At 43.9% G+C, this 23534-nt stretch overlaps 1 protein-coding gene across 19 annotated transcripts in view; it reads right to left on the reverse strand.

The window, feature by feature from the left end:
* EPHA5 (EPH receptor A5) overlaps positions 1-23534 on the reverse strand; it is a 206344-nt gene that overhangs the window by 144648 nt on the left and 38162 nt on the right. For all 19 annotated transcript variants that reach the window (XR_010388794.1, XM_026108577.2, XM_026108571.2 and 16 more), the window contains exon 3: positions 16147-16810. Coding sequence is in view for 18 of the 19 variants with exons in the window: in XM_026108577.2 (XP_025964362.1) it covers positions 16147-16810 (664 nt within the window). In the remaining variant the exon portion in view is untranslated. The remainder of the gene's footprint in view (positions 1-16146; positions 16811-23534) is intronic.

Here is a 23534-nt window from a genome sequence, read left to right on the forward strand (position 1 = left end):
GTTACTTTACAAATGCAGTCCCATGCAAAACCAGAGGCAGCAGACTGCTGCAAGGCATCTTAACTACCTGCTCGAAACAGTGGGTAATAATCGGGGCACAAGAATACTATTGATAATCGCCTCTTGACATTTCCAGGACTGTTTGTTTGTTTACATTACAACAGCACCTAAATCAAAGGCTAGAGTTGTTTGCTAGTCACTTTACCCCCAAGGGTAGGCATTCGTTCCAAAGTTATCCACCGACAAGTTTTTCCCCAAAAGAGCTGTTGGGAAACCACAAGCTCTTCGTTGCTCTGCAGACATCAGAGATAAAGGAGCCTGTTACTGGTCTGCATGGGCCCTGGCTCGAGTCCAGCAATACTGGTGCTACTCTGATACACGCCACTTGGGCGACTGGAATGAAGGACCTTGGGCCAGGGAAGGACTGGTACAACAGAATAGGATCCTACCACACACCAGATGAGGCTGGTATTTCCCTGGCAAAGACTGCCCTCTTCCCTGTGCCTCCTCCGCTGAGGACAGCTAGATCCCCACCTCTCAGCTCAGCTGATGAAAGACCACAAGGCTACTAAGAGCTATCATTTAGTCACTTCTCAACAAATAATATTCCCCTTTTTCTTCCGCACTTCTGTTCTTGCTGAAAATCTGTTCCCAAACTGTGCCTAGAAAGGCCCTGGACACATAAGGGTACTGGCTTTCAAAGTATGTTTTTGTTTTATTATTCAGCCCATAAAAACTAAATTCTGCGTTCAACTGCAGAAATCATGGCCTTGAAATTCCTCCCTGTACAAGCCAAGAGGAGGCAAGAAGCAGGGCAGTCACATAAGCTGAACGCTTTATTTCTACCAAAGGGAAACTTCGGAGGGGAAAACAATGCACATCCAAAACAAGAGGGGCAGTACGGAAATGAGTCAGATTTGCTGGAAAACATTTACTTGCAGTTTTGAATACAAAGGAATCTTGAACATTCATCACCATCACTTCAGCAAGGCTGGTATAAGACGGAGGATTCATTACTGTAGGCTATTTAAGGTAAAATTCTGCCACATTTATCTTCCCGCAATGTCAGTACAAGTCACTCCTCCAGACCCTGATGGCACAGCATGTCCCTCTGTGCAAGGAGGCAATGCCATACTACGTCAAAAAGTGAGTGCATGTCTAAATATTTTTTGGGAGAGCAAATGAGGTCTGGGGAGTTGCCAGCGATCTTCTGAAGCAAGGACAGTAGATGCAGGGAGCCCGAGCTTCTCAATTTTGCCAAAACTGGTTCACACGACCGTCAGCAAGTCACCAGGTCTTCTGCGCCTCAGTTTCCCTTTCAACCTGTCGTCTGAAACTGTAACTCCTCGGGGGCAATGCAACTTCTGTGTGGTACACAGCACAAGGCAAGTTATCGTAGCTGAGGGCTTCGATGTCTTCCAAAACAAACAGCACTTCCCCGAGCCACAGTGTCCAAATACCTATCTGTGTGCGCATGCATACAGCTGATGGAGAAGGCTGCAGCTAGAAAACTCCTCCAGAAAGCAGCCTCCATGACATTTCAGAAGCAGAACCAGAAAATAGCAGTGAAAGATGTCCCAAAGATATTAGCTTGATAAACAAGTCCCGTGGTAGACAGGGCTTTTTCCGACAGAGAAGGAATCACTGTAGTTCGCTGGATTTTCCAAGTGCTGATGTGGAAGCTGTAGGCACTCGGCACCTGCAGAAATGTAATCTCATGATATAGGAGTGATTCAACCTCCTGAAAGCTGGACAAGCAAAGGCAGCAGGATCTCAGGGGTAAAAGCGCCTTGCCTTTAGGGAAAGGAAGGATCAGATGAATCACCACAGAACTGTACAACTCCTCTTACTAGATGAGTCCTCTCCGGTGGACTCACTCCCGTCTGCTGTCAAACACTGGTTCTTTGGCCTGTAAACTGAAAAATTGCCAGGAGAAAGGCCAACAAACTCTCTGCACCCCAAACAATGGGTGTACAGTGCAAACGCAGCCAGCTGGCTTGAGGGCATGCTGCCAGCCAGCTGTAGCTTATGTGGGACCCTGGCATGGGGCACAGCCCCTGGGACTGGGCAGTAGCCAGGAGCACCTCATAGCCAGTCCTGGTGGCTGAAGGAGCCCTGCTAGAAAGCACCTTCCCCAGCCGCAGCCCTCAGGCAAGGGAAGGAGATGCTTGAGATGTCTGTGCTGGGATGTCACAGGCAGTCACAGCACACAGTAGCAACATGATTTTAGCACTTCATGCCTGCAATGAGATGCCATTGATAATTAGCACTGAAACCACTACTGATGTAAAACAACATGTCACAAGTGCTATCCTAGTTTGGACCATCTGAGCATCTAACCCACAATAAGAAAGGCAGCAGTAAAGTCATCTTGTATTGCCCATGGTCCTAGAGGTCTATGCCAAACAAGATAAGTAAGCCAGAATTTAAACTTTGAAGGTAGAGTCCTTTTTGACACCTGAAGCATTGTTTTTCAGTCAGCAGAGTGCTCACATAATTTATGTATCACATATACAATTTGACAGGATTAAATATGAAAACAATATATCAAGGATCTGTTATTGGAAGAGGAATGATCTGCAGCATGCAACAGCCCAACAGAAGAAAACCCTGATTGCTGTGATGAATAATGCATATTGCCTATGGTACTAATTAACTTTGTACTCCAGTAAGATATTATGGAACAATAAGGCTAATCTGAATGTGGCCCGACACTTTTCCCAATGGCATGTGGAAATCAGGCTTTGGAACATGTAAAATTTGAATTTGTTAAACCAGAATCCTTCGCTCAATAAACAAACTTTGAGAGACTGTGCTTGTTTGTCTATATATGCGCAGCCTGCATTGTTTGCATGCACGTACGCAACACAAAACCTGGAAGGAACTCCACAAACAGAAACAGTCTAGCTGGCTTTCCACAAGCCCTCCCATCTGCCCAGCAGCACACAGACAGCAACAACACACATTTGACCGAATCCCATGACCGGTCTACAGACTCAGAAGTCCTCCAGACATATCTGCAGAGTGGCTGTTGCAGAGATCATCCCTTCTCTAGGCATGTGAGAGATGACTGCCTTTATACAGAGGGCTCTAACAGTGCACTGATGGTCTTGCAAATCTTGCCTTAGTGAGATAGCTCATGACCAACGCTGCTGCAAGACACCATCTTTGCAACATGTGCAGCAGAGGAAATATGAAGCAACTGGTGCCTCAGCTGCTCCAATTCAGGCTTTAACTCAAAACACTAAATCATCTGAGCAAGCATTGGAAAGGCTGAGGAACAGTTGCACATCCTATCATACCACCTCTGCTGTCTCGGTACTGATCTGAGGCAAACATGCAGGGTGTACAGGGAGGTCTTAGACTCCCACGGCCAAATTCACCAAGGATAGACCACCAGAGCTGCACCTCTCCATTAACGTTGCTGCCCTAGTGGCCAACTGTGCAGATGTATGTGTGGGCAGGCCACAATCTGGGGCTCCGGGAGTTTAGAAAAAGAAGCACGGCAATACTAATCCTGCCATATCAGGTCTTTCAAATGCACACTTGGACCTGTCCAGGAAACTTCCCTAGGGGGGTTGTAATCTGATCTCTGCAGGTCTCCTTAAACTTCCTTCTGAAATTCCTGCTCCTTACCACTGTCAAAAACAGATTAAGCAAACCGGCAAACAGCTTTGATGAGGCTAATCAATTATTACACACATTTGTAGCCCATCCTCCCCAGAGAGAGATCCAGTGCAGCCGGTCACCGGATGGCACAGGCTGGAGTTTCTTGCATCACACAGAGCTAGCTGGTCCCCATCACAGAAGTGAAACAGCTGAACCCAGCTGATAATCAGAAGTCAATGCATTTACTAGAGATGATGCTGAAGTGATATCAGGGCAAAGGCTAGTTCACCCCACCAAACCAGTCCATAGGAACAGTCTCTGTGCATGCCCATGCTGCTTTTCATACTATCAGAAAGAAGGATCACAGGGGAGCGGGAAGGAACCGGAGTGGTCAACAGATGAAGCCCAACCTATTTTCAGTTATTTAACTTAGACATGAAACAGCAGTGTTGCAGCCATCAGTTCTTCACATTCCTTACAAAACAATGCACTGCTTTTGCTTTATTTTTCATTATTTTCTGGGTTGCAATGAAGAGAATGGAAGGAGACCCCCACTCACCCTGCCAGCAGTCACCTATATAGCTTCAAATGGCAGCTACATATAAATGCCTGTATTCAGAATTTTCCATAGAGTTAAAAGCACAATCTTCTGAGGGGCACAAAGGTTTTGGGTCTGCTCAGGAAGAAATCACTCTCCTCAGCTGACAACAGCCTTGATTTCTTCCTGATCAGAATGCCAAAATTCTTGCACCAGCTCACTCCAAATGAATGCTGGGACCCTAAGCTGATGCTTTTCTGCTTCATACCTAAAAGCAAATGCCCACATCTGAAAACACTGACTCTAGTTCAGGCTGGTCTTGTTTACCTGCAAAATGCTCATTTTGCCACCAGCCTGTAACAGTTATATGTGATAATAAACAAACATGGGGCACTGGAACTAGTGTATTCTGAAACATATGTACAGTGCACAAAAAGCACAGCTAATGGCTTGCATTTACCGGCATGACTGATTCTTTCAGCTAGGACACATACAGAAGGCGTCACACAGAGCAATCTTAGTAAATGCCTTGTTTTATAGCATGCATTCAACCAACATGAAGCAACCACAGTTGGGACGAAGTTTCAGGTAACGCTGGCCAACTGTTTCATGTGCTGAGATCAAATCTAGTGTAGTCTTTTGTCTTCTCGGCAAAACACTAAAAAGCAGGCTTTTTTTCTTCCCCCGACCCCCTCTCCAAGCACCCTTCTGTCCCATGAATCACTTGGGAAGCCACCAAATCAAACAGGAGGACTCTACCTTATAACACGATGCATGGAAGAGTTAGGCAGGGGCAACGTCCTCCGCCCCCACCAGTGCACTTAATGCACTACACTTCAGAGTCAGTGCATGACTTTCTGCCTTCACCATCAGGATGACACAGCCCTTATCAATGCCATTAGCCGTGCTCAGAGCTCAGTCAATAACAAAATCATACACTCATTTTCCTTGTCCCCAAGCATCAGATTTCCATCTGGCAGCCATCCCACACACCAGAGTGAAAACCTTGCATAGCACACCAGTGAAAAAGCACCAGGAAACGTCTGACCTCGATGTCAAGTACGTATTACCAACACAGCCAGGAGGAGTGAGCCCAAAGGCATCAACAACAAAGATGCCAAGTGCAAAGCAAGAATTAGATGAGCACACAGCTTTGCAGCAACAGCAGCTTAGAGAATGCTTTCTACGATGCACAAAGTCTTGCAAGCAGGCCCAAAGGGTTGATGTGCCATTTAAAAATGCAGTAAGAGCAAAGAGTGACTCAAAACTTCTTCCCTAGGACTTTTTATGGAGTAATGTCTCCCTGTGACACCCTGCAAGAGGTGAGAAGACCACCACCATAAAGAGACAGACTCTCTGACATTCAGGAGGCTTGGAGCAGATCAGGATCTCACCATCATCTGAGAAATAGGTTGGATCTCAGTTATGTGAATTATTATAAACTAAGTTCCTATCCTGTAAACTGTGCTTTACTGGCAGTCAATACAACACTCTTAAGTAAGATCTAGGCCAGGAAATCATTTTAATTAGTGGGCATGTATTGTAAGGAACCACAGTCTTCCTCCTAGCAAAATCAATGGCAAAATCCCCACTGACCAGAGAAGGTACAAGATCACGTGGCAGCTAACTTTTGCCAGGAAGCCTGCACCCAGGTGAATTAGTCTGAGTAGGGACTCAAGTGCTATTTCAGCAAGGCTACACAAGCACAGGCACCAGCAGGGTATTTCCTTCTCTCTCTGGTACTAGCCAGGCACTCAATCTGGACCAAAATTCCTTTTCACATGAATGATCAATTAAGTCTCTCAAGCATAAGCTCATCTCTGCAGCCATGTGTGTGGGCCCGCACTGCTCTGACCCAAGATGTGTCTGCTGGCATTACTGCTAAAGTGTCCGCTGCCAACTTTGTCGCAGGAAGCTACTGCTGTCACAATACAAGAGCCAGTCCAAACTGCTGTGACACTTCATTTGTCTGGGCAGCAATATGCCTGGAAAGACGACTGCCCTGTTTTAGTGGAAGTATGCAAGACAATCAAGGCCGGTTAAGCAAACTAGTTTTGACAGATTAAATCATGCTTGAACTGTGAGAGCAACAAAGTAACGTAAAAGCTCTTCTAAAAAGTCTTTCAAAATAAATAAATAATATAGATGAGCCTCATCTGCAGGAAGGGGAGAAAAGCTTTTATCTGAGCCTAAGGAGTTCGGGTAAGCAGAAAGGGAAAGAAGATTATTTCATAAAAGAACAAAGTCACCTGCCTTTTTCTGCAGACTTCTGTAGCTGTTTCCATGCATTTCACTTCTAGAATGTGTCTCTTGCTAATCTCCCACTCTACTGAACAGTATCACAAGCTCTGACCAAAAAAAAGACCATAAAGGCCCCCACCCCAAACTCTGTAGGACTGAAGGAATGAAATATCATGTCCATACATTTACCCCTTACCCAGCAAAGTCTGCTTCAACCCATCACTTTCATATGCACGTATAAGCCCTGAGAACCATCCTACTTGGCACTGGAGGGTCCCCTGACTCCTTTTTTGACATGGTACCCACTGAGATTTTGGCCATTTTTACTTCAAATTCCTTCTGCAGACACCTTGCTGTAGGGATTTTTTTTTCCTAGAGAGATCATACATTTAATCTGCTGGGAGTCAACAGTGAGCAGGAAGCCCCATCACCACAGGGCTGCAGGGCATCCAGGGACCTTCACGATTCATCATGGCACTCCCTGTCACCCTGCAACATCACACGTCACCTTGAATCATTTCCTCTTCACTATGGATTCTGCCCAGTAATTAACATGAATGATTGATTGCCTTTGATACAGTGATGGCCCTTATCCCAAGCTCTTGGCATTGCTGCTATTTCCCGCACCGGTGCCGAGCCCGTTTGGCACCGTGCTCCGGCAGTAACGAAGCCCAGCATCCCGGCTCTATCGCTGTCTGGATAGCGGGCTATCGGAAAAGCAGCTCGGAGCTGGGAAGCTGCAACCTGCAGGCTGCTTCTACTAAATACCAAATTAGCACACTCCCCACTCGCTCAGGGAGCAGCTTTTCCATTTGCTCTGCAGTAATTAAAAAGCTTCCTTTGCAGTCAGCTTTCAAACACAATGCTGTGACCTCTGCCACTGTTATAACTGGATGACAGACTATCCAACTATGTGCAAGACATCTAATATATTATTTGGAGAATGAGTACTGTAGTAAAAGGGACCCTTATGAGCACGCACAAGGCAGCCATTTCACTCAGTAGCAAGTAACTGTGGCTCTGAAGTTCAATAAAGATGTTATTGCTCCCCTGGGAACATTCACTTTATTTAAGTAATGCCAGCCACACACATGCAGAGGGACCAGAGAGAGTGTGCTGATGCAGGGTATGCTTTTTTTGGTCTATATGCAGAAGGCCCAATTCTCAAAAACACTGCAGCTTTGGCAGTGAAAGGGACCTTCAGGCAGATATGGTTTCCTCTGCATGGCTTTCACACATTCACATGAGAGTCCCGTTCAGAAAATGCACCCCCAGGCCAAACACTTTTGGAAGGGAAGTACCTAATTTTGGGGCACAAAAGCAAACAGCCTAGTTAGTTCTCAGAAGTACTGAGCACTAAGCACCCACTGGCTTCAGCAAATGCCAATAAGTGTCCGATGCTTCTGAAAAGAAAGTTTCTAAGGGCCTCAAAGTAATGACTTAAGTGACCTAACTTCAGGTGGAGGTTTTCAAATGGTGAGGAGGTGGGGGGAGAAGAGCAGGGAACATGTTTAGAAGGAGAAGAAAAAGAAGAAAAAGAGAACACGTTCCACAACTTGGAAAATCCTCTGCAAAGATGACTTCTGTTGAAATTCCAGCCTTGGAGAAATGGAAGTTTGTGTGTTGCTGTCCAGCACTTCCCAGAGAATCCACCCTGAGAGGCATGATCTTACAAGGGCTTTACATACTCTAAAATCACAAAAGAGCATATGTGATAAAACACAGCACTGAGGCCCAGAGCTGGAGTTCAAGCTCTAGCCTCTGGGCAGCACCGAACAACTCAGCCTCTACCCCAAGGCAGTGATTTGTTAAATGGAGAAAAGCCCTTTCAATGACATAGAATGTTTTTAATGGTTTGTATTAATTATTCCTTTCATCACACTGAAAGGGGCAAGTCTGAAGTGCCAGCTAAACTGCTTACAAACTACTCTCAAAGTTTACCATCATGAAATCTTGTCTTAGGAGACACCTCTGAGCCCTGCCGTGCCAATGGGACACTTCCAACACGCACGTTGCCTCCTGGGAGGGAGGCTGTCCCCACCACGGTGAGTTGCACAGGTACCAGGCTGGAAAGCGAGGCGGCAGAGCAGCTGATACATGTCCTCTCCCACTGGCTCTGCTTTCAGAGAGGTAACCTCAGGAACAGCAGCAGGAGCACGCAACTAGGTCTGGCCTTGTTTCGTGCCTCCAGTCATCCACTAGATTTTGTCCAATAATGCCACTGAGCTGCAGTATTTAAAGCCTGGATTTGGGGGGTGGAGGGGGTGGCAGAATCTTCCCTTAACCTTATCTACCATCATTTACAGCAGGAAGAAAGTTGTCATCTTAAATCCCAATTCCTCAAACTTCAGCTGTTTAAGAACATACGTTTATAAAAGGTAGGACAAGTATATGAAAGTAATAAAGAACATTTATGGCCTGGCATCTTCTGTCTTCTTTTTTTTCTTTAATCTATTCTGGGTACATGGTTTGGGGTTATATAACACCTAGTCCCGCTCTGTGACTTCCAGTATTAACAACAACTTCATCACCATCCTGAGGGAAATTAAAAATGAAGGCACATCAGTATCAAGCTCAATACAGCCTTAACTACGCACTCTGTCAATACCATCACATCTATGCTAGATTAACTTCTTCACTAATAAAAATGAGCAAAATTCCAACAAAATAAATCGACACCTCTGTTTGTATCACAAGGTAATTCACCTCATTCTGGAAATGTCTGCATTGCATTCTACTCAGCAACTTACCTTACACAGGGCACAATTTTATCCATCTAAAATACAATATCAGCTGCAAATCTGTACATAAAAGGCAAAACTCTAGCTTCATTTTGTGGGACCTGGATGTCAACCTCAATGTTATCCCAAAGCAAGTTAAAATGGTCAAGATATAAAGCATGCCAAGAGAAAAAGCATATAATTGAAATGTCAACACATCATTAACACCTGCTAAGTGCTCCTAAATGAGAAATACGAAACTGAAAACCTGCATTACGAACAAAACATGCAATATTACCCGTTCATTTTAACACTTAATACTGATTTTGTGGAATGAGGGTTCTGACAGACAAGCTCTGGCAGATCTATAGCAGTTTAAGAGATTGCAGCCACCCTTCTGCTGAAGATTACCACCCAGGGACAGTGTCCATGTCTTACCTGCCCCAGGCTGGGGCATTAAGACAAATCCTCCATTGGTCACTTCAGCCAGTGTGCAGACTAACCAGTTCTGCAACTACAGCAGCAACTTCCAGCAACAGAGCAGAGCAGGCAGGTGGGGACAGCTATATCTTAAATCAATGCAATTAAATCTATTACACTGCCAACCAATATTCATGTACTTTATCCATAAGTATTTGCCCAGAGTCCTTGACTGTTTCTGAAAACCACAATTAATAAACAAGCTGTTTCCAAACAACACGGAGACAAAGGTGGCAATCAAAGGAACCAAATGGCAGCACGGCTAGCACGAATTTCCTACTGCAACACCTCTCCCATCCCATAATTCAAAAACTAGCTCCCTAAGCTACTAGTGGACATCCTATATTCAAGGATGCTAAAGGAAGCAAAAATCAGTATTGAACTAAGTATCAGGTAGTTTATATGGGAGCAGATGAAAAAAAATATAACCTAAAACTTGCCCCCAAATATCTTCTGAGCAAGAAGCAAATATGACCTCTGCAATTCGCACTTGCTGAGCTGATTCCAAACCCTTCTCCCACCTGTTTTAATTGTGCTGCTCAATCCATACTTTACTACTCCTTAATTGCCCTCCTGGAAGGTGACTGCATAGCAGTCACTGCAAGAAACAATAAGGTTAAGCTGGACAAAGTAATGACTTAAAAGCATCGCTGTAGAATGAGAACAAGATCTTCAGAGCCATTAGGGGTCATGAGCATACTAAGGTAGTACAGAAGGTTACAACTCATTAGCAAAGCACAATATAGGGTGCAGTCACAGACTATGCTTCCTGTAACTAAGGCAGATAGATGTGCAAAATAAACCAAAGAAAGTAGTAGTTAATTGATCCTGTTGCAATACAGTTTTGATCTGTGGAAATTACTTCTCTGCTCTTGTTAGGCATTTCAGCTGCAGAAAAATAATACCTAAATATACATGTGCACACCTCTCTACAGAATAAAATCATTCCCTCTCCAGGAACAACTACCTTTTGCTGTAATGCAGCACTCAAGTCATTTTCTTTACATTTGAAAAGCTAACACACACGGTGCAGCCAAAAATTCAGCTATTCTGACATTGGTCAGTTGGTTTTGTGCCTAATTAAAATTAACTAGGCACTCCAGCTCATAATTTTATAAACATCTACTACGCTATACTCCCAGACAATTTACTTTTAATCAGAAAAATGCTTGAGAAGTATGAATGATGGGCAAAGAACTCTCTGGAGGGGCAAGACTATTTCCAAATTCAGAATTTTCCATATACTGAAAATTTCCAATGTTTTTCTTGCCATGTAATCACCTCCCAGTAGAACAATTAAGAGCAGCTTTTTAATTTATTTATTTTAATCTCTAGACTTAGCTTGCTCTCTGCTCCACCACAAGGGTAAAAGCAGGCTTGCCTTATTCACCTGAGTCCCAGATGGGAAATCTCCCAAAAGACAGGCAGGATTTAGCAATACACTCTCTTCCTAGTATCCATAATAGTTTAAAGTGAGAACTGAGCTGACCGGAGGAGAAGAGGTATGCAGTCAAGCTCTGGAGGGAGTTGAAAAGTTGCCCTCCTTATGTTTCTACTTCGGAAGCAAAGAGAGAAATGTTGGCTGCTTTGGGGTCAAAGCCCAAACCCCAAAACAAGGTTATCTGTGCAATGGCATGTTTCCACTTCCTAGAAGCAAGGGAACAGAAGTTAATGGCTGAGCTTCAGCACTGTGCTACTTGGAGAAGCCACACACATTGAATTCACTTTTACAAATACAGTTATTTTTACTGTAGTATCAGCTACGTGTTTCATTCACAAGTCAGGCCTCTGGGATAGCTGCTATTGCAGACAGAGAAACTAGATGGTTGCCAAGTGTGGCGCTGCCATCACCTTTGGTTGCCCCCAAAGCCTGCACAGATAGTGCCTTCTGCTATCCATGGACTGTGGGTCGCCATCTCTGGCTGCCGGCTCCTGTGCAGCTCCGAAAGAGAATGAATTGCCTCCAAGTACATTTGCAGTAGCTGATCAACAGGGGGGCAATCATCACTCTGGAAAAGTTCCTCCAAATGTCTGCACTGATTACACCACTCTCAGAGGAAGATTACTAACTCTGCTTTGCCTCCAATCAGTCAGCAAGAAAAGCACCGGAGAACTGAATCGGCAGGTAAACTTTTGATCTACATAAACTTGGCTACCTTTGTCAATTAGTTTTAATTGAATCTTGAGTAAAAAGCTGTGAACATGGGTTTTTGCTGAGACCTTTGCTTCCTATAAGAAATTGTCATTTCTCTTGGCAATAGCTGGGCTGCATTACAACACACAGAGTGAACAGCCAGCAAAAATAAATGTTGTTTGTAAATGCACAGAGGTATGTTCAGCCAAGTTGATTAAGGGAAAAACAATCAAATAAAAAGTCAATATTCAAGAAAATAAAAGGGCTAGAACATACTATAATTGTTTTACAAAAAATAATCCAAATATTTCTTCCAGAAGCAATTCCTTTCTAAAAAGCAGAAAACCGCAGCCCAACCATCCTCTTTCCAGCTCAGTTTTGAAATTCTTTCCTTGGAAGGCAGCAAGGGTATCACTGAAGTTAAGATTTTACCTGAGTTTTTTTTCCATAATTTCGTCCAGCTCTGTAACATCTGTAATCTTGTCCACACCTTGTAGCTGGCTAAAACTGGCTGAACTCCTTTTGATGTCTCAAAGCATCAGCACGCACTGATTCTTGGAAAGGAGAGCCTCACAACCTTCTGAACTCATTACCTGCTTTTTTGGTTTGGCTCTAATTCAATGCACTACTTTTTTGTATGCAAGTATTTAATTAATTTGTGATTCGGTCCAAAAAGCAGCTTCAAAAATACCAGGCTCAGCAAATCAGTCACATCAGCAGTCCCATGGTCACTCGTGGGACCTCACTGCTACAGCTACATTTGGGTCTCACTAGGTTTGTGCGCCAACAGCCCCTCCCTCCCAGTAGCATGGGATCTAGAGCCTTCAAAGGGGATGAAAATGAGTATTTCTTGTTTCTCACTGAAACACACTGGGCTGAAGGTGAGGCTGAATACAGAAAATGGATCTCAACAAGAACAGAAAAATGCCAGGAGATGCCCTTTTGGGGCAGACCTGACCAAACAGACTTCAAACCGGGCATTTGTTGGCCAGTGAAAATGCTCAGGAACATTTCTGAAGGACCTACTCAGACAGCATGGGCAGAACTGGGACAAAACCAATAACCACCACTCCTTTAGTTGCACCAGATCACTGCTCTGGAAACCAGAGTAGGAACTCACAGAGAAATTGCTTTAATCTTTCTTTTTAACAGGTACAGCAACTTATTCTTGTGAATAATGAACCTTAACATTGGTCGTTTGTAAGCATGTCCCAAAACAGTCAGGATTTATCTCTGGTTATCAACATGGCAGTTGCTGACAAATGAGCCGTGTTGCCATAAGAAGTGTAAAATACAAGTAGCTTGGGTTCTTTAAAGTAAATACTACCTAGCTGTCTACATTAATTGAAAGAGTGAGCACATTATATAAGTAGATTAGACCATGTCATATTTACAACCTCAGTGTCCCAAGCGAGGGAAATTGCTCAGCTGTTACTGTCAGTGCCTTCTCCAAAAGGAACCCTGCTGACAAGATGATGAATTCAGAACATCGTTGCCAATTAATGATTTGTAAGCAGAAGGGATTTCAATAGTTCCCATATGTTTCTGAGGGTGACTGGGATTTAAATCGTCTCTAATAAAAAGAGTGTAGTGTGCCCTGTTCAGGTGTGACAGTAGAGCTTGGAAAATGTCATCTTTGTAGGATAAGTTTTAATAAACAAAGCCAGGCTCTTCTGGGTTTGAAATGCATCGTTTCCCAAAGCACGGTCACCAATAAGCTGCTTAAGTGTAAGTGAAAGCTAAGTAGGAGACCACTTGCAAGATGTGCCTAAATGATTTACAAACCAAAGGTCAGAAGTCAGTCGGGTGTTTGTCATAGCTACACTGCAGAGTACGGAAACCATCGTTACGCCAGCCAGGAACATGAAGTGCATTCCCTGAATGCCAGTCAGGCTGGGAAAAAGCCACTCGTACCAATGCAATTACAGAGGCAAAATGCACATAGCACCTTCTTCAGTGTAACTTAATCTGCTTATGGGCTGCAAAGTTTTCTATCCTCCAAAAAAAGCTTATCTTGCAAGTATAGCAACATCCAAGCCAGAAAATGTTTTACTTGCACCGGGTATCAGTATGAACTTCATGGCTGCTGAACGTGGACCGTCTGAATGTCCTAAGGCTAGCGTCTCCTATCGACCGAGCATCTCTGAGAGCCAACCAGAAGCAAATACTTGACACAGTGACCTCAGTTAAACAAGGGACATCCAAAAGGGGCCCTAAAACTGACTTTGCCATAGGCACTTATATCCCAGCATCCCATTGATTTGGTGATGGAATTCAGGGCTTTTAAACAACTCCAGTGTAGTTAAAGTAATAAGCTTCTGCCTAGGGTGCAGGCAGTAAGCGAAGTATAAAAGTAGTTTATACTGCTACACCTTATCACAGGAGGGCAAGGTTACATCGCCACAAGACCACCTTTACAAATCCAAACTATGTCCATGCTCCTAACCAATACAGTCAAACTCTGTGATCAGGCGCTCTCCTCCCAAGTGACTTAAAAAGGAAACAGAAAGCAGAATCCCACATCATCTAGGTTTTCTGAAAGCGTACTCCAGATTGTCATCTGAGCACTGCCAGAGATGCTGCTGCTTTGCTGGCCCAGCCCAGCTCTTCAGCATAGATTCAAGTCTCTAGTTCAATCCCATAGCTCTTTTTTCCTGAGACCTTTGTGATTGCTACAGACCAAAGCCCAGAGATACTGCATCCTGCTCAAGCAGCGTACAAGGGCAGGATTGGATTGAAAAGATAAATAATGGATGTACCTGTTTGCTCTAAAGATTATCACTTGTGACTGAAGCCAGTGTCTAGACATGGCACCCAAACAGCATGTACTATTTTGGGACACAATTGTTTAGCTACAGAGGCAGATCCTTGCCAATATGTCCAACTGTTGCAGATGAGGGAGGTAGGCCAAGTGTCCTCAGTCTGGGCTAATTGTCATCTTTGTTCCCCTTGTTATGCTATCAAACACCAAGTCAGACTTGCCTTAACCCACACATGGAAGAGAGATCTTTATCGGCAGAAGGATGGCAAAACGAGGACAGATTTTGTAGTATCTGCTACAGATCTACTCATACAAAAGGAGAACATCCCAGTCAAAAAACCAAAACAAAACAAAAAAAACACACACTGCATGATACTAGAGAATGTTTCTCTGAAAATAAATATACCTACATCCTCTCTCCTAGTCAGCTCTTGAAGAGACTTGAACTTTAAAATCTTTTGGGGAATGCTGTATGGCTGAGGACTAAAGGATCAAGGCCACAGTTTACTTTGGATATGTGCTGACCTATTCTACGCACCAACACTATGAATGACAACTGTGAGCATCTGGAGTGAGGTGAAGAGAAAATGCAACACTGCCTTCAGTCAAAGCAGAATCACTCTGCTTCCCCCACAGGCCACAGGTTCTTTCTTATGAAGTGTCTGCAAGTACAAGGCAGTAAGATGGGATCTACAATCAATAAATAATTATTTTTCAAAAAACAAACTGCATTGAAATCTTTTTTTTTTTTTGCTGTTTTATGCCCATATAGGTTTTCTTCTAAGCTACCCATTATACAACAGAAGTGCATATTTTATACGCAACTACATAATACAGCAAGCTATATTCCAAGAGCGTGTAACCTCATTTTATATTGCACTTACCTAGAAAGTATTCTTTCTAGGTCTTAAGTCTCAGATACCTAAATTTCTTGCCAAGACCCCTATGATTCAGGAGATCTATTCTGACCAGCAATCTGAGAAATCTCTGCTGGCTACTTGTGTGTAAACTTCAGCACACATGGAAGCATTTGCATGGGTGGGGCTTTAGATTTAACTCTAAACAGCTGAGCAACTTTGCTTTAAAATATTTACCAGTGGGGAAAATAAAATCAATTTACACCATATCAAAATCTTTTTTCTCATTAATGGAGAGAAATACATGTTTCTTTACATATAAAAGCAAAATGCATGTTGCATATGGAAATTAATTTCAAACATTCCCTACAATAGTCCAGAAAAAAGAAATCAAGTTTCCAAAATTCATGGGAAAATCCCAACACCGAGTATAAATAATGTCAAGCTTCAAATAACAGAGGAGACTGCAATCCCCTCATGGAGCCAACAGTACACCACTCCACAGGTAACAGTGGTGTGCCAGATTCTCATTGTTCACATGCCTGAAGCACTGGCAGGTCCCATTACATGTTCAACATGCCTGAAGCACTGGCAGGTCCCATTACATTCAGCCAAGGCCTCTTCACGCTACCACAATCATTCAAAGGGACCTCAGGGGAAGTGAGAATCCAGTCTACTGGCCTCATCTCCACTAGGCATGAAATACGGATATAACGGGAAGCAATGGGACGGGTGCAAGAGAACCAAGCCAAGACTGCACGCCACCCCGAGAGCATCAGCACTGCTCCCTCCCCACAGACTCTTACCTTGGCAGGTGTTGTTCTTCTCCTCGTACCCTGCCTTGCACAAGCACTTTCCGATGGGCACCAGCCACTCCCCCTCAGCACTGCAGTGCATCTTCGGAGCCTCGTCAGTCACCGAGTGGTTGACGCAGATGCCTGACACTTCTAGCAGCTGCGAAGAATCCGCTCCTGTGATGGTGTCAGGAAAGCGGGCCAAGTTGCGGATCACTGACGGGCATTTCTTGTAGTACACACGCACTGAGACCAGGGCAATGCAGGCACCCACATCCTGGAAAGCGAGGTAGAATCCCTTTTTGGTTAGGGGCCCAACATCTCTCACCTCTGTATTTAGCTTCATAACTCTGTCTCCAAGGTCCAACTCAGTGAAGCTCTCATCAGCAGCGATGGTATCAATCTTGATGTACTGATTTTCTTTGATGTTCCTCCCGTCTTCATCATCTGATTCAAAGTAGTACATGTTAAAAGTCTCTTTGCAAGTCCCAAGCCCTCCTGGAAGACTATTACAGTCCCTCAGGGTAAATTTGAGCTCTATGAAGATTCGGGATGCCCCTTCATTAGAGATCCAGCTGGTCAGAAGCCAGTTGTTCTGATTCTGTTCCATTACTTTGCATACCTGGTATGTGTGTATTGGAGCATAGTTTTCATCCACCTCACCAATTTCTTCCCACTGTGTAAAAAGAGAAAGTATTACTTCAAAAAAAAGTTAAAACTCCACTGAAATCTTAGCTTTCCCATGGAAGGGCACCTCGGGATTTTGTTAACGGAAATGTTAGGAGGAAAAAAAGAAAGTTTTAAATGGCAACTTTTTCCATACTGCAGGCTTGATATACTCCTGATAAAGTCAGATGGAAAAACACTTATAAATATAAAAGGTTGCTAGTTTTAACCTTCTGTTTCAGACATTTCAGAAGTGGGAAGATATACTGTTGAGTGTGTCCACTATTGCTTTAACTGACAAAACAGAGGCAGATGGGGGCACGAGTTGGCCTTTTCCAACACACCCACACAGAAGAACTAAGCTATTTACAGGCCGTCTGTCCATGCTCCCCCCAGCTGCTTTCCGCATCCTCATATTATCACTGCCCAGCGCAATGGAAGACAACCACATCTCCCCAGGCTACTCTCCTGCCTTGAACAACCTGATGGAAAGTCAGCAGAGTGGTATGTGAAATAAATGGGCCTTTGCTCCCCAAGAGCTCTGGTTAGAGGAGTTTCTGCTCATGCAGATAGCAGAATATTTCCAATAGAAGGAGTTACAGGGAACTGCAAATCTTGAGCTGTTTATGAGCATGCTACTTGGGTTTTTAAGCAGAGCTCCAGCTGTAACTTCTCCCAGCTGTTTATGGGAATTGTAGCAACTGTTTTTTTCATTTTTATTTTGGCCACATTCTGAAGCGCATCACTTGGAAGAAATGCTGTTTCTCGGTCCAGCACATAAGAGTAAGTAGCACTGCAACAGGGCCTATAGTAGCAATATACAACATTAACATTTCCTCTCCACTTTGGAGAACTCAAGTGTCACATTAAGAATTAGATTAACCCACCAAATACAAAGAACTTGGGAGAACCAATGATTATTTCAGTTTTGTTCCTCTCTATTTTCAGCCTGCTCATCAGTAAGGGCTTAATTCCCAAGATCTCTTCCATCCTCCCAGTGCCTCTACTCAACTTTGCTGCTGGCTCCTAATTAGGGCTGTGTGCAGCATAAAGCAAGAATACAAAGTTGCTCAGGTACAAGGTAATAGCTGAGTATTTTGTAACACTAAAGACCAAGTTGTTTATTGTGAATACAGCCTGAGATAAAGCCAAGAGCCTTCTCAACCTGGATATCACTACTGTAGAGCTGACAGGGAACACCCTCAGAGCCAACATCATGATGAATTTTTTTCATGAAAATGCTTTACTTCAATTTTAAATGAAAAAGCAACAAGTGGCATGAAAACATAACGTGATGCTTAAGTTCAAAATGAGTCATGAATGCCTGCACCAAAGCATTTCCTCTCCTCCACTTGGGCCTCTTCCCTGACTTGGCAGGTGAAAGTCAAGACTTATGTGATTTCCACAAAGAGATCTGCCTGCTGTGATGCACAGAATTCATATGCGCCACTTGTCTTCCGAGTGAGGAACCCAACCTGAGGAAATTCTTCTCGTGCTAAACTATATTTTCATTTAACAAAACCCTTCAGATTTCTCTGGGCTTAGAAAGGCCCTGACCCTACCACAATGAACACACATGTCACATCAGCCATCTTGGCAGTCCCACAGACTTAGCTAGAGATATGTCCGTGGCTAAACCTAGACAGGTCTTTGCAGGATTCCTGCTTAACTTTGGGGAGAGGCAGTTAACCAGAAACAGCTCTAACAACAAAGACACTGTAAATCCAAAGTCTTATTTTTATTACCCTGGCAAGTCTCCATATGACAAAGAGGGTATCCCTCCATCATGGCCTCCTCAGTTAGGGGTGCAGGTGAGCACTTCCCAGTATAGCCCTGGAAAGACTCAGATGACCTTAGTGACTTTTAACCTTTGCTCCTTCTTGGTGAAGGTCAGAGGACTGCTTGAAAAAGCAGGTCAACCACAGGTAGGGGGAAGCATTAAGCTCAAGCAGAAGGTGGTGAAAAGCATTTGAGGGCTGGAAATCGCTCAGAAGGAACAGTTTTAGGGAGTGAGGATGTGTATGGATAGCAACAGAATACACAGCGTAACCCTACACAACACTTCGGGAGCATCTAATGTGCATTTTCAGAGAACTGATGTTTGCAGTAGTATCATTAATGACTTAACTCAAAAGCATACCAAAAATCCACAGAAAAACATCACTCTTCTTTTTCAATATTTGCAAGATCAATTTTCAAAAAAACATCACTCCCTCCAGAGTTACAAAATTCAGCCCATTTCCATTGCAAACTCCAGATATTGTGTTGGTGGGAAAAAGCTGAAAAAATGCTCACTTATTCAAAAACTAAATCCAATGATTCTAACCATTTCTTTCATGCACTGAGAACACTTTTAACACTATAAGGAATAAGATCCAAGCATAAATACGCTAACTGTGCTAGAGTCTAATCTCAGTTACAACAAAGCACGTCATCCAACATCTCCAACTATAGGATATGTTGCATTTCCAGCACTGTATCCCAGATCAGAGTAAATCCTGCCATCACCACCTGCTGTCAAACCTAAAGCAATCAACAGAGAGCAAGAGGAAAGGGAGGTGCTAATGAGTTAAGGCTGCTTATCTGTGTATAATCCTCATGGGAGAGTTGACCGGATTTTATCAGAGCAGCTGCTATTGTGTAAAATCTCTGCTCTGTCATTTAATCCCACCTTCTTCTTTCCTATCTGCATGTAGAAGTGCACCATTTCTTTCTCTTCTGATTAGTTCAGCCAGGTCTACCTCACCCTGGAGACTGCAGTCAGCCTGTCACCATTCTGCTTCTACATCCCTGCATGAGGCAGTGATGGGGAGAAAAGCCCTTGCACCTTCTGCATGGTCCTGATGTCCCGATTATTTCAGACCTCAGATAAGCGTTCCAAACAACAAAGGAATGCAAGCAAGCTACAAACTCCAGAGGATGAAATACTGTGCTGCAATGGTTAATGAAAAAGAAAACTCAATATATTAATATGACAAAATCTAGCTGAAAATATTTGCATGAAAAAACTTTAGTACTACTGAAAAATTGTATAATATTTTAATTCCCCTCTGCAGTACATATTTGAGATATAAATCAACCCCATCTGCAGGATTAAAACAAAAATGCAACATTAATTTAGTGCTAAATACTTTCTCTAAGTCTTCAATAGCCATAAGAAGGAAAACACAAATGCATTTCAATGTCCTGATGTTAAATCATTTATAGAAGACCTATTTCTGAATCAGAAATTTCCAGTACACTACTGCTAGCAAGTTAACAGAAGCTAAGACTCACTCTGCTCCATCAATAGGAAGCATGCAATTCGTGCAGGCTGTCTGCCTATGGAAAGGCCAAAGATATCACACATCTAACTAAAAATATATGAGCTAAAAAACATTCAGTGGAGTGGCCTTGGGTTAAATGGACAATTTTAAAACACATTCACCAGCTGTCTGCTACTCAGAGGCTTGTTTCTAATCTCCAGAATTCCAGGACTGTAATTTGCTACTGCAGCACAGCAAAAGGCTGCTGCCCCAAAGACAAATACTAACAACGGGAATGAAAATTTCAAAGCAGTTTTATTGCAAGGAGGTTTTTCAGTATGGTTCTCCACTTGAAACGACTACCAACAGTGATGTGGAAATTTCAAGCATCTCCCTAACTCCATGTCTCAGTGCTGTTAAGTGAGAAATCAGGTGCCTAATAAAATCCTAGGTGTCCTAGGGGAAGGCTTAAGAGCATTAAGCAAAGGGGATCCCAGAACTTTGCAGAAACCTTTCCAGCAGGACCTCTGCCTCTCACTAATGCATTTTTGGGCTGCCTCTGTTCTCACTGGCTATTTCACAGGCTCCCTCATATGCAGAGCCTCCTCTTCTCCCATCCACCATCTCCCATTTCATTCTTCACCACACCATGTGGGGCTACATGACATCGCGTGACAAGTCAGGTATCCGCTGTCACAAAGAGGCAAAATTGGAAAAGCCTTTATGTATTTCCACTTTTTCCCTCAGGGAAAAAATCATCACCTTGTTTCCTTTTCCATTCCCCCATGTCTTCCTTCCCATTGGGCCTTCTCCACCACGTATATACAACTCTGCCTCCTGTCTCTATGTGCTAGTTTGACTAGTGGCTCTGGCATCTTTATTCATGTTAGCCCACCAGCTCCACACACTGAGTACACCTTTACTTTTCCTATCCTTTTCTTTGTTGGCTTCTTCACATATTTAACAAAGAGCTAGAGCTCCAGGTACTTCTTATAATTCACTGCTAGAGATCTAAAAACACACCAAGACAACATTTTCAGCCCTCCAGGAATGGGTGTCCCAGTCTGCAGACTCCTCTTCAGGAACGAATGGCACCCTGCCCCATTAATAAGCATCAGCTCGCAGCACTCTACCTCACCATCCCAGCAGATGAGCCTCCCAGCCTGCTTCTGTGGGGTCAGCATGCGTAAATATAGCCTGCTACTTGGGCTAAGGCAGCCCCAACACAACAACCTCTTCCCCGAGGGAGTAGGAAAATCACTTCAGACCCCAGGAAGATGGCACGTTTCACAGCCCGCTGCTTGGACACAGTAAAATGACTGTGAGGTCTGTAAGCCTCCACACCTTGTCACCAGTGCAGATCCCTGCAGAAGTGACCATGCTAAACCTGGACCCTTGCTGCAAAGGCAAGCCTGGCCTAATCTCAGATCACTGGTTTGTAACATGTGAAAGCACGCAAGATACTGTGTATGTCTTGCCCACAGACAGAGAAGGAATAATTTTACCCTGAGGTATGGCTATCAAACCCAGCATGACCATACCAGTGCAGAGAGTAGCATGACATGGGGCTATACAATTCCCACGTTAGGTTGTAACGGAAAACCCACTGCCCTTCCAGAAGGACAAGAATGGCCCAGCATCCTGCTCTGTGCTGATCACGCAATTTACCCTGCCCTTCATCCCAGTAATATCTGGGCAGCTCTCTGACTTCCATTTATGCAGCTCGTGTCAAGACTTGGCTACCAACCAATAGCCTCCAGCCCACCTCCGACATGCACGTTTCCCTCCTGTGACCAGACTTCATCCTCTCACAACCTGCTCCTTCCCTCCCTTCACTGCTCTCCTCCCATCACAAAACCCAACAACTTTATTCTTTTAGCTGCCTGCCAACTTTCCACCCGCTATCATATTAGAAAGTTAAAGCAAATAACAAGTGCATCTGAGCAGGCTCCCCTCTGTGCAATTGCATGGACTTCAGCGAGCTTACATAAGGCTAAATCTCTAGTGCAAGCCAGGCAGAGTACTGCACGCATTTTTTTTCTGCACTGCAGAAGCTTTTGCAGAGCTGTGGCAGCTGTACAGTAACAGCAACTGTGTCGCCATCTTGTCTGTTGCAGAACAGCTTACAGACACACTGGCCCCAATATTCAACTACTTCAGTGGCCCCTATCAATACTCATATTTTATCCCAAGTGCATGATATACTACATGACTCAGATTTCCAGCTCTACAGCCATGACTAAAGGAGAACCTTTGTTTTTGCTGGGGGCAGGGGTCACCCTTCATAAAAAGAACAAGAAGGTTTTCGCTTGCTCAAAACAAGAGTGCAATACAAGAACTCAACATTTGCCTTATTTGTACCTCTCCCTAAAGTGATGCTAAACTCAGGATCTGCAGGAGCAAAACAGATGTTTTTAACATCAGCATCAGCAAGAGGGTACATATCACCCATATAATCTACTGATTGCAGCAGAGTCTCACCATCATCCAACTGAGCATGGTATGAATGAGACATTTCAAAACCAAACTGCAATCTTGCCTCCTGTGCACAGTGAGGAGGTGGAGGCGAGCCCCTCGTGAATTCCTGCAGGACAGCGTTCAACAAATGCCTTGAGAAGAAGAAAAGTCAGCAATTCAGCCACAAACCTCCAGCATCCCTGAAAAATACAGCCTTGCAGATGAGATCCAGAACCACTGCAAGAGGAAGGGATGGATGCAGGGGACACCATGCCACTCACAGCAAGTGACAGAGCTCTGAACACCAGCAGATGATGCATGCAGCTCTCGGGCAAAATAAAAAGGCGATAACCAGCCACAACACTGCAAGCTTGCAAGCCTGCTCTCCTGATGGAGGAGCGGTGCCAGGAGCAGAACAGGGCAGTTCCAGCCTTACAGGATAAATGGTGCCAGTGTATACCATTGCCAGATACAAATAAAAGGTGAAATGGCCTTGCCCAACTTGCCTCTACCACTGCTAGCTCGTTGGCCAGGGTCTCAGTTTAAGTACAGCTATTAGACAATAATTTTCAAGCATTTTAAGCACAAGTTTTAAGACAATTCAACTACACAAGCCTGAAGTTCAAATTCTGCTTCTGAGTGTCACCCTAAGCAAAGGTCTTGGCTAACACACAGATCTGCAACACCCTTCGTCCAGTCCTGCACCACTTGGATAGTGGAAAGAAACCAAATACAGCTGGGTGACTTTTTTCAGTAGATAAATACTAAACAAGAAAAAAAGAAGGGGAGGGGCTCAAAATAATTCATGAACTCAGATAAAGTTAGGAAAGGAAGGGAGGGGACAAAAATCAGCAAAGAGGAAAACGGTCATTTTCACAACTTCCCAAACCAGGTATTTGGCATCTTCTCTTCCCGAGTATAAATGAAAAAAGTAGAGGAGGAAAAGAAAAGAAGTGAATATGACAACCAAAGTATTTCTTTCAACTCCAAACACATTTTTTGAACCTCAGCTACCAAGCCGAAAGAAGTTAT

The sequence above is a fragment of the Dromaius novaehollandiae genome, chromosome 4 (assembly GCF_036370855.1).
Source record: "Dromaius novaehollandiae isolate bDroNov1 chromosome 4, bDroNov1.hap1, whole genome shotgun sequence".
NCBI classification, from domain to species: Eukaryota; Metazoa; Chordata; class Aves; order Casuariiformes; family Dromaiidae; genus Dromaius; species Dromaius novaehollandiae.